Source organism: Microcaecilia unicolor, chromosome 1 (assembly GCF_901765095.1).
Source record: "Microcaecilia unicolor chromosome 1, aMicUni1.1, whole genome shotgun sequence".
NCBI lineage: Eukaryota > Metazoa > Chordata > Amphibia > Gymnophiona > Siphonopidae > Microcaecilia > Microcaecilia unicolor.
Window position 1 is genome coordinate 351045786 of NC_044031.1, and position 17004 is coordinate 351062789.

The 17004-nt window shown below is 48.6% G+C and overlaps 1 protein-coding gene across 1 annotated transcript in view; it reads left to right on the forward strand.

Annotated features, from left to right (window-relative positions):
• The window catches only part of UPP1 (uridine phosphorylase 1), a 258292-nt gene extending 241538 nt beyond the window's left edge, over positions 1–16754 (forward strand). Inside the window, exon 8 of the mRNA XM_030209480.1 lies at positions 15647–16754. Within this exon, the coding sequence (XP_030065340.1) occupies positions 15647–15786 (140 nt within the window). The 3' untranslated portion in view covers positions 15787–16754. The remainder of the gene's footprint in view (positions 1–15646) is intronic.
• The last annotated feature ends 250 nt before the right edge of the window (positions 16755–17004 follow it).

Genomic DNA, 17004 nt, shown 5'->3' on the forward strand with positions numbered 1-17004 from the left:
ACCTGTCGTTTCTTTCTCTATAATATCACCAAAATTCGCCCTTTCCTTTCTGAGCACACTACCAGAACCCTCATCCACACTCTTATCACCTCTCGCTTAGACTACTGCAATTTGCTTCTCACAGGTCTCCCACTTAGCCATCTCTCTCCTCTTCAATCTGTTCAAAATTCTGCAGCACGACTAATATTCTGCCAGTGCCGTTATGCTCATATTAGCCCTCTCCTCAAGTCACTTCACTGGCTTCCTATCCGTTTCCGCATACAGTTCAAACTCCTCTTATTGACCTATAAGTGCAATCACTCTGCAGCTCCTCAGTACCTCTCCACTCTCATCTCTCCCTACATTCCTCCCTGGAAACTCCGTTCACTGGGTAAATCTCGATACCCTGTCCTCACTTGGATTCCAGGGCTCTGTCCTTTCCTGGTTCTCTTCCTACCTCTCCCTCCGCACCTTTAGTGTTCACTCTTGTGGATCCTCTTCTACTTCTATCCCTCTGCCTGTCGGCGTACCTCAGGGTTCTGTTCTTGGTCCCCTCCTCTTTTCTATCTACACTTCTTCCCTTGGTTCATTAATCTCATCCCATGGCTTTTCCTACCATCTCTATGCAGATGTCTCCCAAATCTACCTTTCTACCCCTGATATCTCACCTTGCATCCAAACCAAAGTTTCAGCGTGCTTGTCTGACATTGCTGTCTGGATGTCTCAACGCCACCTGAAATTAAACATGACCAAAACCGAGCTTCTCATTTTTCCCCCCAAACCCACCTCCCCACTCCCCCCGTTTTCTATTTCTGTTGATGGCTCTCTCATTCTCCCTGTCTCCTCAGCTCGAAACCTTGGGGTCATCTTTGACTCTTCTCTCTCCTTCTCTGCTCATATCCAGCAGATCGCCAAGACCTGTCGTTTCTTTCTTTACAACATCCGTAAAATCCGCCCCTTTCTTTCCGAGCACTCTACCAAAACCCTCATCCACACCCTTGTCACCTCTCGTTTAGACTACTGCAATCTGCTTCTTGCTGGCCTCCCACTTAGTCACCTCTCCCCTCTCCAGTCGGTTCAAAACTCTGCTGCCCATCTCGTCTTCCGCCAGGGTCGCTTTACTCATACTACCCCTCTCCTCAAGACCATTCACTGGCTCCCTATCCGTTTTTGCATCCTGTTCAAACTTCTTCTACTAACCTATAAATGTACTCACTCTGCTGCTCCCCAGTATCTCTCCACACTCGTCCTTCCCCACACCCCTTCCCGTGCACTCCGCTCCATGGATAAATCCTTCTTATCTGTTCCCTTCTCCACTACTGCCAACTCCAGACTTCGCGCCTTCTGTCTCGCTGCACCCTACGCCTGGAATAAACTTCCTGAGCCCCTACATCTTGCCCCATCCTTGGCCACCTTTAAATCTAGACTGAAAACCCACCTCTTTAACATTGCTTTTGACTCGTAACCACTTGTAACCACTCGCCTCCACCTACCCTCCTCTCCTCCTTCCTGTACACATTAATTGATTTGCTTACTTTATTTTTTGTCTATTAGATTGTAAGCTCTTTGAGCAGGGACTGTCTTTCTTCTTTCTCCGAGGACAAGCAGGCTGCTTGTTCTCACGACTGGGTGATGTCCGCGGCAGCCCCCACCAACCGGAAAGAAGCTTCGCGGGACGTTCGGCACGCAGGGCACGCCCACCGCGCACGCGCGGCCGTCTTCCCGCCCGTGCGCGACCGCTACCGCCAGTTCCTTTTTTTCCGCGTCTGGAGAGAGTCGTGCCTCGCCGCTCTCTCGGATTCAGCCGCCGGATTTCGATCGCGTTTACGCCGATCGTGCTTTTTTCTTTGTTTATTTCGGTCTAGTTACCGTCCGGTTTCTTTTTTTCAAAAAAAAAAAAAAAAAAAAGAAACCCTGCGCGTGTGGAGCACGCGCTCCCCTTTTTCCCTCGCTTCCAGCGGGGACGCCGCATTGCGGCCTAGTGGCTGCACGGTCGTTTTTCCTTTTCGTGGTGTGATTTCAGCCACCATTGACGACTTTGACTTCGCCGACGCGATTTTTCCGTCGATGTCCTCGAAGGTCCCGAGTGGATTTAAAAAGTGTGGTCGCTGCGGCCGGCCGATCTCGCAGACCGACACCCACGCTTGGTGCCTCCAGTGCCTCGGGCCGGAGCACAATATCAAGTCGTGTTCTCTGTGTCTCGGTCTCCGGAAACGGACTCAGGTTGCGAGGCAAGTTCTGCGGGACCGTCTTTTTGGAACTTGCGCCGGCCCCTCAACGTCGACCTCGAAGGCATCGGTATCGACGCCCGGCCCTTCGGTACCGGTATCGATGCCCGAGACATCGGCACCGATGGCAGCGACCCCAGGAGAACAGGTCCCGTCGGCCCGCCGGTCCTCCGGTGAGAGTGGGGGTGAGAGGCCGCGTGGGCAGTCGGCCCCGGTCACTCCCTCAGCTCGTGGGCCACGGGACCGAACCCTGTCTGACCCGGTACCTCGAGACCGAGGGGGATCGACCTCCTCCTCCTCCATGCCCTCCGGCGCCGGTGACGGGCATCGCAAGAAAGATAAGAAGCGTCGTCACCGGTCGCCCTCGGTGCATCCGGATCTCGGAGAGGAGGTGACGCCGAAGCGTCATCGTCGAGAGGAGAGGTCTCCGTCGGTTGTGGAGGTACCGACGCATCGGGGTTCCGGCACCTCGGTGCCGTCTCCTGGCCCCCAGCAGCTTCTGGCGCCAACACCCCTACCGGCCCCACCGCCTTTCCCGGCAGCGGGCCTGGACGAGTGCCTCAGAGCCATCCTTCCGGGGATCCTGGAAGGGCTGATGCGCCAGGCTGTGCCGGCGCCGGGGGTGCTTGCGCCCTCGGCGCCGATGACTGTGGCGCCGGCGAGCTCTAGCCCGGCGCCGGAGCTGTCGACACCGCCGCCGCTTGCGGTGCCGGTCTCGACCGCCACGCAGGTGGAGTCGACGTCGATGGAGGGAGCTCCGTCCCCGCCGGCGCGGGAGTCCACCGTTCGACGACACCGAGACCTTGGTGCCTCGACGTCGAGCCGGGCCCGGTTCAGGACTCAGCTACATGAGCTTATGTCCGATACCGAGGATGAGGACTCGTGGGGGGAAGAGGAGGACCCTAGATATTTCTCCTCAGAGGAGTCTACGGGCCTTCCCTCGGACCCCACGCCTTCACCGGAGAGGAAACTCTCGCCTCCCGAGAGTCTCTCCTTTGCCTCCTTTGTGCGGGATATGTCTATCAGCATTCCCTTCCCCGTGGTCTCTGTGGAAGAGCCGAGGGCCGAGATGCTCGAGGTCCTCGACTATCCATCACCACCTAGAGAGTCCTCCACGGTGCCGCTGCACAATGTCCTTAAGGAGACGCTGCTTCGGAACTGGGTGCGACCATTAACTAACCCCACCATTCCCAAGAAAGCAGAGTCCCAGTACAGGATCCACTCCGACCCAGAGCTAATGCGGCCACAATTGCCCCATGACTCAGCGGTCGTGGATTCTGCTCTCAAGAGGGCACGGAGTTCGAGGGATACCGCCTCGGCGCCCCCGGGGCGGGAGTCTCGCACTCTGGACTCGTTTGGGAGGAAGGCCTACCAATCCTCCATGCTCGTGACCCGCATCCAATCATACCTGCTCTATATGAGCATTCACATGCGGACCTATGTGCAACAACTGGCGGACCTGGTCGAGAAGCTCCCGCCGGAGCAGTCCAGGCCTTATCAGGAGGTGGTCAGGCAGCTGAAGGCGTGCAGAAAGTTCCTGTCCAGGGGTATCTATGACACCTGTGACGTGGCATCTCGTGCTGCGGCCCAAGGTATAGTGATGCGCAGGCTCTCATGGCTGCGTGCCTCTGACCTGGACAACCGCACCCAGCAGAGACTGGCTGACGTCCCTTGCCGGGGGGATAACATTTTTGGTGAGAAGGTCGAGCAGATGGTGGACCAACTGCATCAGCGGGAAACCGCTCTCGACAAGCTCTCCCACCGGGCGCCTTCAGCATCCACCTCCACAGGTGGACGTTTTTCCCGGGCCCGGCAGGCTGCACCCTATTCTTTTGCGAAGCGTAGGTACAACCAGCCGGCCCGAAGGCCTCGTCAGGCACAGGGACAGCCCCAGCGCGCTCATTCTCGTCAACAGCGTGCGCCTAAGCAGCCCCCTGCGCCTCCACAGCAAAAGCCGGGGACGGGCTTTTGACTGGATCCACGGGAACATAGCCGCCCTACAAGTGTCCGTACCGGGCGATCTGCCGGTCGGAGGGAGGTTAAAATTTTTTCACCAAAGGTGGCCTCTCATAACCTCCGACCAGTGGGTTCTCCAAATAGTGCGGTGCGGATACGCCCTGAATTTGGCCTCCCTGCCTCCAAATTGTCCTCCGGGAGCTCAGTCTTTCAGCTCCCATCACAAGCAGGTACTTGCAGAGGAACTCTCCGCCCTTCTCAGCGCCAATGCGGTCGAGCCCGTACCACCCGGGCAGGAAGGGCAGGGATTCTATTCCAGGTACTTCCTTGTGGAAAAGAAAACAGGGGGGATGCGTCCCATCCTAGACCTGAGAGGCCTGAACAAATTCCTGGTCAAAGAAAAGTTCAGGATGCTTTCCTTGGGCACCCTTCTGCCAATGATTCAGAAAAACGATTGGCTATGTTCCCTGGATTTAAAGGACGCATATACTCACATTCCGATACTGCCAGCTCACAGACAGTATCTCCGATTCCGCCTGGGCGCACGGCACTTTCAGTATTGTGTGCTGCCCTTTGGGCTCGCCTCTGCCCCACGAGTGTTTACCAAGTGCCTCGTGGTGGTAGCGGCCTACCTACGCAAGCTGGGAGTGCACGTGTTCCCGTATCTCGACGATTGGCTGGTCAAGAACACCTCGGAGGCAGGAGCCCTCCGGTCCATGCAGTGCACTATTCAGCTTCTGGAGCTGCTGGGGTTTGTGATAAATTACCCAAAGTCCCATCTCCAGCCAACCCAGTCTCTGGAATTCATAGGAGCTCTGCTGAATACCCAGACGGCTCAGGCCTACCTTCCCGAAGCGAGGGCCACCAATCTCCTGGCCCTGGCTTTGCAGACCAGAGCGTCTCAGCAGATCACAGCTCGGCAGATGTTGAGACTTCTGGGTCATATGGCCTCCACAGTTCATGTGACTCCCATGGCTCGTCTTCACATGAGATCTGCTCAATGGGCCCTAGCTTCCCAGTGGTTCCAAGCCACCGGGAATCTAGAAGATGTCATCCACCTCTCCACCAGTTGCCGCACTTCACTGCTCTGGTGGACCATCCGGTCCAATTTGACACTGGGACGTCCATTTCAAATTCCGCAGCCCACGAAAGTGTTGACGACGGATGCATCTCGCCTGGGGTGGGGAGCTCATGTCGATGGGCTTCACACCCAGGGTCTGTGGTCCCTCCAGGAAAAGGATCTGCAGATCAACCTCCTGGAGCTCCGAGCGATCTGGAATGCACTGAAGGCTTTCAGAGATCGGCTGTCCTGCCAAATTTATCCAAATTCGGACAGACAATCAGGTTGCAATGTATTACGTCAACAAGCAGGGGGGCACCGGATCTCGCCCCCTGTGTCAGGAGGCCGTCGGGATGTGGCGTTGGGCGTGTCGGTTCGGCATGCTCCTCCAAGCCACGTACCTGGCAGGCGTAAACAACAGTCTGGCCGACAGACTGAGCAGAGTCATGCAACCGCACGAGTGGTCGCTCCATGCCAGAGTGGTACGCAAGATCTTCCGAGAGTGGGGCACCCCCTCGGTGGACCTTTTCGCCTCTCAGACCAACCACAAGCTGCCTCTGTTCTGTTCCAGACTTCAGGCACACGGCAGGCTAGCGTCGGACGCCTTTCTCCTCCATTGGGGGACCGGCCTCCTGTATGCTTATCCTCCCCTACCTTTGGTGGGGAAGACCTTACTGAAGCTCAAGCAAGACCGCGGCACCATGATTCTGATAGCGCCCTTTTGGCCCCGTCAGATCTGGTTCCCTCTTCTTCTGGAGTTGTCCTCCGAGGAACCGTGGAGATTGGAGTGTTTTCTGACTCTCATCTCGCAGAACGACGGAGCGTTGCTGCACCCCAACCTTCAGTCCCTGGCTCTCACGGCCTGGATGTTGAGGGCGTAGACTTCACTGCGTTGAGTCTGTCTGAGGGTGTCTCCCGGGTCTTGCTTGCCTCTAGGAAGGATTCCGCTAAAAAGAGTTACTTTTTCAAGTGGAGGAGGTTTGTCGTGTGGTGTGAGAGCAAGGCCCTAGAACCTCGTTCTTGCCCTGCACAGAACCTGCTTGAATACCTTCTGCACTTATCAGAGTCTGGCCTCAAGACCAACTCAGTAAGGAATCACCTTAGTGCGATTAGTGCTTACCATTATCGTGTGGAAGGTAAAGCCATCTCTGGAGAGCCTTTAGTCGTTCGATTCATGAGAGGCTTGCTTTTGTCAAAGCCCCCTATCAAGCCTCCTACTGTGTCATGGGATCTCAACGTCGTCCTCACCCAGCTGATGAAACCTCCTTTTGAGCCACTGAATACCTGCCATCTGAAGTACTTGACCTGGAAGGTCATTTTCTTGGTGGCAGTTACTTCCGCTCGTAGGGTCAGTGAGCTTCAAGCCCTAGTAGCTCATGCTCCATATACCAAATTTCATCACAACAGAGTAGTGCTCCGCACCCACCCAAAGTTCCTGCCGAAGGTGGTGTCGGAGTTCCATCTTAACCAGTCAATTGTCTTGCCAACATTCTTCCCCAGGCCGCATACCCGCCCTGCTGAACGTCAGTTGCACACATTGGACTGCAAGAGAGCATTGGCCTTCTATCTGGAGCGGACACAGCCCAACAGACAGTCCGCCCAATTGTTTATTTCCTTCGACCCTAACAGGCTAGGGGTCGCTGTCGGGAAACGCACCATCTCCAATTGGCTAGCAGATTGCATTTCCTTCACTTACGCCCAGGCTGGGCTGACTCTTGAGGGTCATGTCACGGCTCATAGTGTCAGAGCCATGGCAGCGTCGGTGGCCCACTTGAAGTCAGCCACTATTGAAGAGATCTGCAAGGCTGCGACGTGGTCATCTGTCCACACATTCACATCACATTACTGCCTCCAGCAGGATACCCGACGCGACAGTCGGTTCGGGCAGTCGGTGCTGCAGAATCTGTTTGGGGTGTAAATCCAACTCCACCCTCCAGGACCCGAATTTATTCTGGTCAGGCAGCACTCTCAGTTAGTTGTTCTTCGTAGGTCAATTTCTGTTGTACCCTCGCCGTTGCGAGGTTCAATTGACCTGGGTTCTTGTTTTGAGTGAGCCTGAGAGCTAGGGATACCCCAGTCGTGAGAACAAGCAGCCTGCTTGTCCTCGGAGAAAGTGAATGATACATACCTGTAGCAGGTGTTCTCCGAGGACAGCAGGCTGATTGTTCTCACCTACCCTCCCTCCTCCCCTTTGGAGTTGTGTGTTTCATCTTTTGCTAGTCATTCAACTGGCGGGAGCGGTCGCGCACGGGCGGGAAGACGGCCGCGCGTGCGCGGTGGGCGTGCCCTGCGTGCCGACCGTCCCGCGAAGCTTCTTTCCGGTTGGTGGGGGCTGCCGCGGACATCACCCAGTCGTGAGAACAATCAGCCTGCTGTCCTCGGAGAACACCTGCTACAGGTATGTATCATTCACTATATTTGTGCAGCGCTGCGTACGCCTTGTAGCGCTATAGAAATGCTAAATAGTAGTAGTAGTAGTCTTATCTGCACCCTTCTCCTTCACTGCTAACTCCAGACTCCGTTCCTTTTATCTTGCTGCACCATATGCCTGGAATAGACTTCCTGAGCCGGTTCGTCAAGCTCCATCTCTGGCCATTTTCAAATCTAAACTAAAAGCCCACCTTTTTGATGCTGCTTTTAACTCCTAACCCTTATTCACTTATTCAGAACCCTTATTTTATCATCCTCACTTTAATATTCCCTTATCTCTTGTTTGTCCTGCTTGTCCTAATTAGATTGTAAGCTCTGTCGAGCAGGGACTGTCTCTTCATGTTCAAGTGTACAGCGCTGTGTACGTCTAGTGGCGCTTGAGAAATGATAAGTAGTAGTAGTAGTAATTGTTCACTTGTTCCTTTCCAAAGTATAAAAATATCATCTGTATATCTCTTGTAGATCTTGATATTATCCTTGTATGGATGATCAGTGAGGAGCTTATTTTCGAAGTTGGCAACATTTGTGAGATCTGGTGCCATACGTGCACACATGGCGGTCCCTTTTATTTGTTGGTAGTATGTGTCTTGAAATCAAAAGTAAAGAAAATGGTAAATCAAAAGAAAATCAACAGAAAAGCTTGAATAGTTATGAATAAATATAATGTGGAAAGGCAGGTAAAAAAAAATGTATGGTTGATAAAGGCGGTGCAAGAAAGTGGAGCCGATACTGAAAGGTATAACATTAAGCAGAAAAAAGGCAGTAAAAAAACAAAATATGAGGAACAAGAACTATACAGTGATATCAGAAAAGAACAAATTAACCTGCTGGTATGGGACTCGAAACAAATGAAAGATGATGGTAAGAGCTCAAAGCTCTATTGGTCTTTAAAAAGCCCATGCAGGTATAGACAATTCTCTGTCTGAAAAAAAGTAGTGACAAAGTAAAGAAAATGGTAAATCAAAAAAAAAAAATGAACAGAAAAACTTGAATAGTTGGGAAAGCACTTACGCACAGGAACTGTTAGTATTCTGTGAAATTGTGTGTGCAATCATACTAGGAAATGTAGATGGAAAGCGATTACCACAATGCTCGCAGTCTAAGCAATAAAGTTCATGACCTTCAAGCCCTGATGTTGGAGGCAGACTTAGACGTTGTTGCAATCACAGAGACGTGGCTCAATGGTTCCCATGAATGGGATGCAAACATACCAGGCTATAATCTATTTAGGAAGGATAGAGAGGGTCGTAAAGGTGGAGGAGTAGCTCTGTATGTGAGAAATGACATCAAGGCAACTGAAATGACAGGGACCTGGGAAAGGGGAAGAAGCAATATGGATCACCTTAAAAAGAGATGATAAAACCTCTGTCCACGTGGGTGTTATCTACAGACCTCCAACAGAATTGCAGGAACTAGATAAAGATCTGGTGACAGATATCCACAAGTTGTGAAAGAAGAGAGAGGTGCTGTTGCTGGGAGATATCAATCTGCCAGATGTAGATTGGAAGGTTCCGTCTGCGGAATCGGAAAGAAGTTGAGAGATCGTGGATGCTTTTCAAAGTGCTCTGCTCAGACAAATGGTCACAGAACCCACGAGGGAGGGAGCGACGCTGGATCTTGTGCTCACAAATTGGGATAGTGTGTCAAATGTCAGAGTGGGTGCCCACCTGGGCAGCAGTGACCATCAAACGGTTTGGTTTGATATGACGGCTGAAGTGGAGGTCGGCCACTCAAAATTGAAAGTCCTGGATTTCAAGCGTGCTGACTTTAGTAAAATGGGGGACTACCTGAGGAAGGAGCTGATGGGCTAGGAGGACGAACGAGAGGTGGAAGGACAGTGGTCCAGGCTGAAAGAAGCTATAAATAGGGCCACAAACCTTTATGTAAAGAGAGTAAATAAAAGCAAGAGAAAAAGGAAACCGATATGGTTCTCCAAGCAAGTGGCTGAACAAATAAAGGCCAAAGAGTTGGCGTTCCTGAAGTACAGAAAAACTCAACAAGAGAAACACAGAGAGGAATACCGGATAAAACTGAAAGACTCAAAGAAAGAGATACATCCGGCAAAAGCGCGAGCAGAAGAACAAATGGCTAGAAAGGTAAGGAGAGGTGACAAAAATTTCTTCAGGTATATTAGTGAAAGGAGAAAGACTAAAAAGGAAATTGTAAGACTGAAAGATGCTGCGAACCGCTATGTAGAAAATGATGAAGAAAAAACAAATTTGCTAAACAGATACTTTTGTTCTGTTTTCACAGAAGAAAATCCTGGAGAAGGACCGCGATTGACTGACAAAAGTACATATGAAAATGGAGTGGATATAGCACCATTCATGGAAGAGAGTGTATATGAACAACTTCAAAATCTAAAAGTGGACAAAGCCATGGGACCGGACGGGATCCACCCCAGGATATTGAAGGAGCTCAGAGAGGTTCTGGCGGGTCCTATTAAAGATAATAATTCTCACCACCAACGTTCTAATGTGTCTGCCTGTGTCCATGGCTCCTTCGGAGTTGCTGAGCTAGGCTCCGTAGCCAGGCTGACGTCACTCACAGCTGATTCCCAGGCAGGGGGAGGAGTAGGGAAACACGTGGAGCAAGTGGCAGGGAGCGGCGCATCAAACAACGACCCTCCTCTCTCCTGCCCCCCCCCCCTGCAGCCACCCATGTCCCCTGCTCTTTCATCTGCCCCTCCATCCACCCAGGTTGTGTAACCAATTCTTCGGGGCAGTCAGGAAAGATCCCCGGCCCGGTCCTGCCTGCAAGCTGCTGGTGCTGCCGCTGATGCTCCCCCGCTGCCGGATCGCTGTTCAAAATGGCCGCCGATACAAGTGCGGCCTCCAAGACTTCAGCAACACATTTAAAGCGTCTTAAAGTGGGAATTGCCTGCCTGCAAGAGACCCACTTGACAGATCAAGAGCATGATAAACTTCAGAGAGATTGGGTGGGGTAATTTATGCTTCCTCAGGGGGGCGCTCAGGAGGTGTGGTGATATTAATCAATAAGCGGGTGACATATAAGACTGAAACAATTCTGAAAGACTCTAAGTGGTGGTTTATTCTGATCAAATTATGGTTGCAAGGAAGGGAATTATATTTATTAAATGTCTATGCATCCATACCATCAGAAAAGAAATTTTTCTCAGGGCTTGTGGGTAGATTATCCAATCTGATGGGGAGAAGCCTGGTTATAGTGGGTGACATGAATGCATTAATGGACCCAACTGTGGATTGCACCGAGGAACGGAGGGATATTACAGGAGTTTGGGAACTCTCTCTCTGTGGTAGACGCATGGAGACTTTTGCACCCCAATGATCGAGAGTACTCTCATAGATCACACGCTTACGGAACATGGGCACGTCTTAACTATATATTAGTATCTACGGATATTTTCCCTTGGATAAGAGACTCTAGTATGGAAGAGATAATAATTTCAGACCATGCCCCGGTGTGGCTGGAGGCCCCTGGGTGCTTTCACCAGGTAAAGAAATGGAGATTTCCTAGCTATCTGTGTAAGGATAAGGATTTCCAGAAATTTCTCCATGAGAAATGGGAAGCATATGTAAAGAATAATAGTGAGCATAAATCAAACCCAACAATTTTTTGGTGTGCTGGGAAGGCAGAAATAAGAGAAGACATAGTGGCGAGGAGGAGGAAAGCTGCAATGAGTCTTATCCATTTAAATAGACAATTACAGAGAGCCAGGCGTAGATATACAGCAATGCCCACAATAGCCCACAGAGATAATTACCTATCGGTGCAAGCGACTATTAATACGCTACTACAAGAATAAATGAAGCGCAATCTGACATTCCTAAAGTACAGGTTTGATAGGTTTGGTAATAGGTCAGGGGGACAGCTGGCACGGATGGCAAAGGGGAGAGGTGGAAATAGAACAATAGCTGTGATGAAAAACAAGCAGGGATCAATAACGAATAGCCCAGACAAGATACTTGAGATAATACATGATCATTTTGAACAATTATATGCATCAGAGCCCTCGACTAAATGAGAAATCGTAAACGATTTTCTCACGAAAGCGGATATGCCACAACTAGAGGAAGAGGCCACATCTTGATTAGAATCACCGTTACAATCGAAAGAGCTATTGAAGGCAATTAAAGAGTTGAAAGCCTGCTCTGCCCCTGGTGTAGATGGGTTTTCTGGTGAATTTTACCAGATCCTGCAACATTCTTTGCTTGGCCCTTTGTTTGAGTATCATAATACAGTCATTCAAGAACAAAGGTTCCCAGCCTATGAAAATATTGCAGCTATATCCCTTTTGTTGAAACCTGGGAAAGCAGAAGAAGAGCCTGAGTCATATCGCCTGATCTCCCTGATAAATGTTGACATTAAGCTGTTGGCCAAAGTTTTGGCTACCAGGTTGATGAAATTTTTGCCACAGCTCATTGGGCCATCCCAGGTGGGATTTATACCCAAAAGATATTCGGTCATACATATAAGGAAGACTCTTATGGCTATGGCTCAGGGTCTGTGCCAACAGCAACCAGGGATAATAGTTAGTCTTAATGCAGCCAAAGCATTTGATAAGGTCAAGTAGAGGTTTTTGTTCCAGGTGATGGAATGGGTGGGTCTACCACAAAGATTCATGCAAGCAGTGGAAACTCTGTATAGCGGTATGGAGGCATATGTTATGGCTAACGGAGGGATTACAAAAAGTTTTCGAGTATTTCAGGGGACCCGTCAGGGTTGCCCTCTCTCCCCCTTGCTATTTGATTTAGCTTTGGAACCTCTGCTAAGACTGTTAAATTCCAATCCGAGGATTAAGGGCATAGTCGTCGGGGGCCAGGAAGTCCGGGCTTTAGCGTATGCCGATGATATACTGTTAGTATTATCAGAACCTCAACAGTCTTTAGAGGCAGCTCTTGACTTGATGAAGGAATACAGATTTTTGTCAGGATTTACTCTTAACCTTACTAAATCATGCGCAATGGCATTAGGTGAAAAAACAACAACATGGAAAGGGAGGTTCCCCCTTCAGTGGGCAGATCTGAAGCTAAAATATTTGGGGATATATCTTACTAAGGACAGGATCTCCTTGTACAAGCACAATATTGACCCTCTGATTGACATGACTAGATGCAGGTTGACCATACTTACAGTATGGGGACGAATAGCGTTATTTAAGATGGTGGTGGCACCCAAACTGTTATGCGTGTTTCAACAGCTCCCCTTGTACTTGCAAAATAAGGAAGAAAGAGCACTACAAAGGCTGGTACAAGACTTTTTGTGGCAGGGGAAGAAACCGCGGATGGCCTATGATAAGATAGCTTCCCCACGTGATGGGGGGGGGGCATGGGTCTCCTCATTATCAGGTATTTAACAATAGCATGCGCAATGAGGCACATCAATGATTGGTACAGAGGGGTATCTGATTTTTCTTTAACTCCTGTAGAGACCTCCGTGTTTTCAGATATACACTTTAGTCACTTGCTGCACTCAGGGGGCACTCTGCCACACCAGGCCTTCAAAAGACACCCACTACTGCATTCTCTAAGGGCCACATGGAGATGGATGTGCAGGAGACACCGCTTTTCGGGTACATCCATTCCATGGTTGTCCATTTGCGATAATCCTGCCTTTCCACTGGGTCAGGGGGTCAGTATATTTAATAGGTGGGCAAAGAAAGGTATAGTATACCTAGCACATGTAGTTACAGAAGAGGGACGTATCCGCACTTTCGCAGAGTTACAGAACCAATATGGGATTTCACCGGGGAACACATTTGAGTATTTTCAATTGAAACATTACATTACCTCCTTGCTATGGACTGATCTAACTGAGGACGTAGCAGAGGTTTTATCTGAAGCTTTTTCTCTGGGGGCTCAGGTATCTGTTCCCTTAAAGTTCCACCATCAACAACTGAAAGATACAGGGGAAGACATAGATTATGTGCGCCTGGCTCATGATTGGTCGGAGGTCTTAGACTGTAAGATCTCAGTGGAGTTATGCCAAAGCTATCTAAAGTCATTATACTAGCAGAGGCTATCGATACCACAGAGGGAGAGATTATACAAATGGCTCTTACGAATGTATGTATCACCACGAAGAGCATTTCGGGCACAGTTTACAGATTGTGGTAACTGCCCTAAATGTGGAAGCCAATTAGCTATGCTGGGACATATGTTCTGGAGCTGCCGGTTTATACAAAGATTTGGGGGGAGGCTACTAAGGGGGATAGATCAGGTGTGGAATTGTACTCTGATCCTTGACCCTTTGTTATTATTTTATAGTTACAAATTTTCAACGGATCCCCCTGGGGGTTTTAAAAGCTTTGTAAAGATAGCCATATACTTTGGAATAAATGCTATATTACAGACCTGGAGATCCACGGAAGGGCCATTCCTGCAAAGCTGGAGGTCTCAGTTAATAAAACAAATGCGTACAGACAGGTGTGGCATTACAGATTTGGAAAGTGCACCGGGACTTAGGTTTAGAGCAATGTGGGAACCACTGTGGCTTACCATGCCAACCAAGGACAGGAGCTTCTTGTTAAACTTCTCATAATATGAGTAAAGGGTGAGGAAGGGCAGAGTCATGGGGGGGGGGGGGGGGGGAGAGGGAGGGATGGGCATAGAAGGGGTTTGTTATGAATATGGAGCGTTATAAAGGTTGGAATAAAAGTTTATTTATGCTAAATTATATGTTATATGAGCATTGTGACTTGCTATCTTTGTAGCAGTAACATGTTAATATTCAATGTAATGAGAATGGTTGCTGTAATGCAATGTAAACTCAATAAAAACTACTTAAACATAAATCAAGGTAAGGTATACACAAAAGGTTTATCTTGTTGGGCAGACTGGATGGAGCGTGCAGGTCGTTTTCTGCCGTCATCTACTATGTTACTATGTAAATATAGGCCCCAGCTTATAAAATGAGGACAACCCAGCTATACGGGAAGTATCTGATATCAGATAAAAGAATAAATTGTATTGTATTGTTGATTTTATGGGTATGTATTTATTTATGGAATCCACCTAGTTAATAGGTGGAATAGAAAATTAATAAACTGTAATTGTAACAGCACATATATGTGCAACTGACATGATAGAATATGAGTGTAAGTCCGCATTTATATTCCTAACTTTGTGCATGAGCACTTATGCTAGCTCAATGACTGGTGTGACTCTGGGCAGGTCCATCATTTACATGTATAACCTACGGGTACTGTTGAGTTACACATTCAAGCACTGCATTTACACATGCCCACTTCCTTCTGCTATGGATGCTAGTATTCTGTAGTAGAAAATGGCCACCCCCAATGCCGTTATAGAATTCACATATAGTGTGCTCCAAATTGGCCCCTAACTTTTGCCATTCTTTATAGTATTGTCCCCATATTGGCCAAATATCGCTGCTATCCTTATAACTCACTGGCGAAATGTATATTTAGCATCAATGACCGTTCGTGTAGCAGTGCTGAATAAATGTGAGTTTGTTAAACATCACAGCCGGTGTTTGAAGAATCAACACTGGTCACATGGTTTAAGTATTGACATACCAGTATTTTCCTCTGTGCATGCCTGCTGGTCGCTTTCACTGTCCTGCAGATACCCGTGTAGAAACCCATTAACCCTGTCCTGCTTCTTTGCAGGCTCTGATAGTTTTTGTACTGGTTGAATAAAAAGTTATCCCAATACACTGTTGCACAGAGGCAGTCCAGGGCATAGCCACCACTGCCATGTGGCAAGGACAACCTAATACAGGTTACAAGTTTTCAAATTCTTCTTCAAATCATTGGTTCTCAACTCCCAGACAATTCTGGTTTTCAGGGTAGCTAGATTATACCAGTTAACCATGGTGGGTAGAGCAAATTAATACAGGCATCTCATATGTAAACCAGAGCTGTTTGGGGACCCTGAGGACTACAGCTGAGCCCCACACATAGGCAGCAATTACTCTATCATTCATGGTCATCACCCCTTTCACTCGTTTGGTATCTTTAGCCTTGCATTCTCCCTTTTTTTCCTTTCAGCTGCTGTGGTGTGTGTCACCTTGCTAAACCGACTGGAGAGTGACCAGATTTCGAGCTCTCATGATGTGCTTGTAGAGTATCAGCAGAGACCACAGAAATTAGTTAGCTACTTCATCAAGAAACAACTTGGAAAAGCCTAAGGCCCTCTAAGGTCATTAAGGAAAGAAGAGGAGCACTGTTGACCAAGGACGAAGAAGAAATGTCTTAATTGTTTGTATAAAAGCATACCCTGTATATCACACACACTTTCCATTATCTTGCCACAAAAAAATCAGTTTCAATTAAAATTCACTTCCTTTTTTCAAATCCATCCTGTGGGAGCAGCAGCAAGCTGAGTTTTCAGGATATCCGCAATGAATATGCATGATAGAAGACTGCATGCGGTGCAAGCATATATGCAGATGTATCTCACTCATATTCATTTGCTGAAATCTTGAAACCCCGACTGCCCCGTGCTTCTCCAGGACAGGTTTGAAAACAAGCGTGCTTTTGCGAAGCTGCCAGACAGATTGTAGCTGTTCTGTGCTTATCCTCATGTGGTTAGAGATGTGAATTGTGGGCTGATCTGATGGTTGAATATCAGCATTATCCATTCGGAATTTCAGCCCTCATTCAACAGTGACACCTGTTAGTCAGTTTAAAGCTGTACTTGTGTTCTGTTCCATAGAGATGTATTTCCCATGATCCTCAGCTGAAAGAATGCCACTCTACTGACTGGGCAGAATGGGACAGGAATGAATTAAAAAGTAGAAACCTTGGGAAGATTTAAATTAAGGCCCATAGTACCTGTGTCTCAAGCCATGTCTACCACCCATGGTTTGAGTGATGGTGAGGAAATTGAAGGGTCTTGAATGTACAGCTCAAGAGAGGTAGAAGGCTTATTGCTCCCCCACTCTCAAAATGTAAATTAAATTACTTTTAGAGATACTATTTTATGTACAAATATGAAACTGTATATTTTAGAGAATTTTATGAAATGTCCTTACAAGCTGAGGTGTTCTGTGATTTCTTGTGATACGTGCATAACCTGTAGGCATTCTTGTAGGATCCCCTTTCCCAGAACTGGAAATAATGTTAATGTTGAATATATATTTTATGTTTAAATCTGTTTATGGACATTAATTAAAAAAAACCACAAGGGTTATTTTGCAGCAAGAACTATAATAATACAACAATCAACCACTAATTCTTTGTCGTCAAATAAGGATTTCTTTTACCCCAATCCACCCCATCTTCTCTCCACCCTCCCCCCCCCCCCGCTCTCTCTCCACCCCCCCTCCCCAGTTCCTCTTAATGCGTTGCTACAGAAGAATTTATTAGTAGATACAAAGTCCAGAAGAAACCATTATCAGGTACAT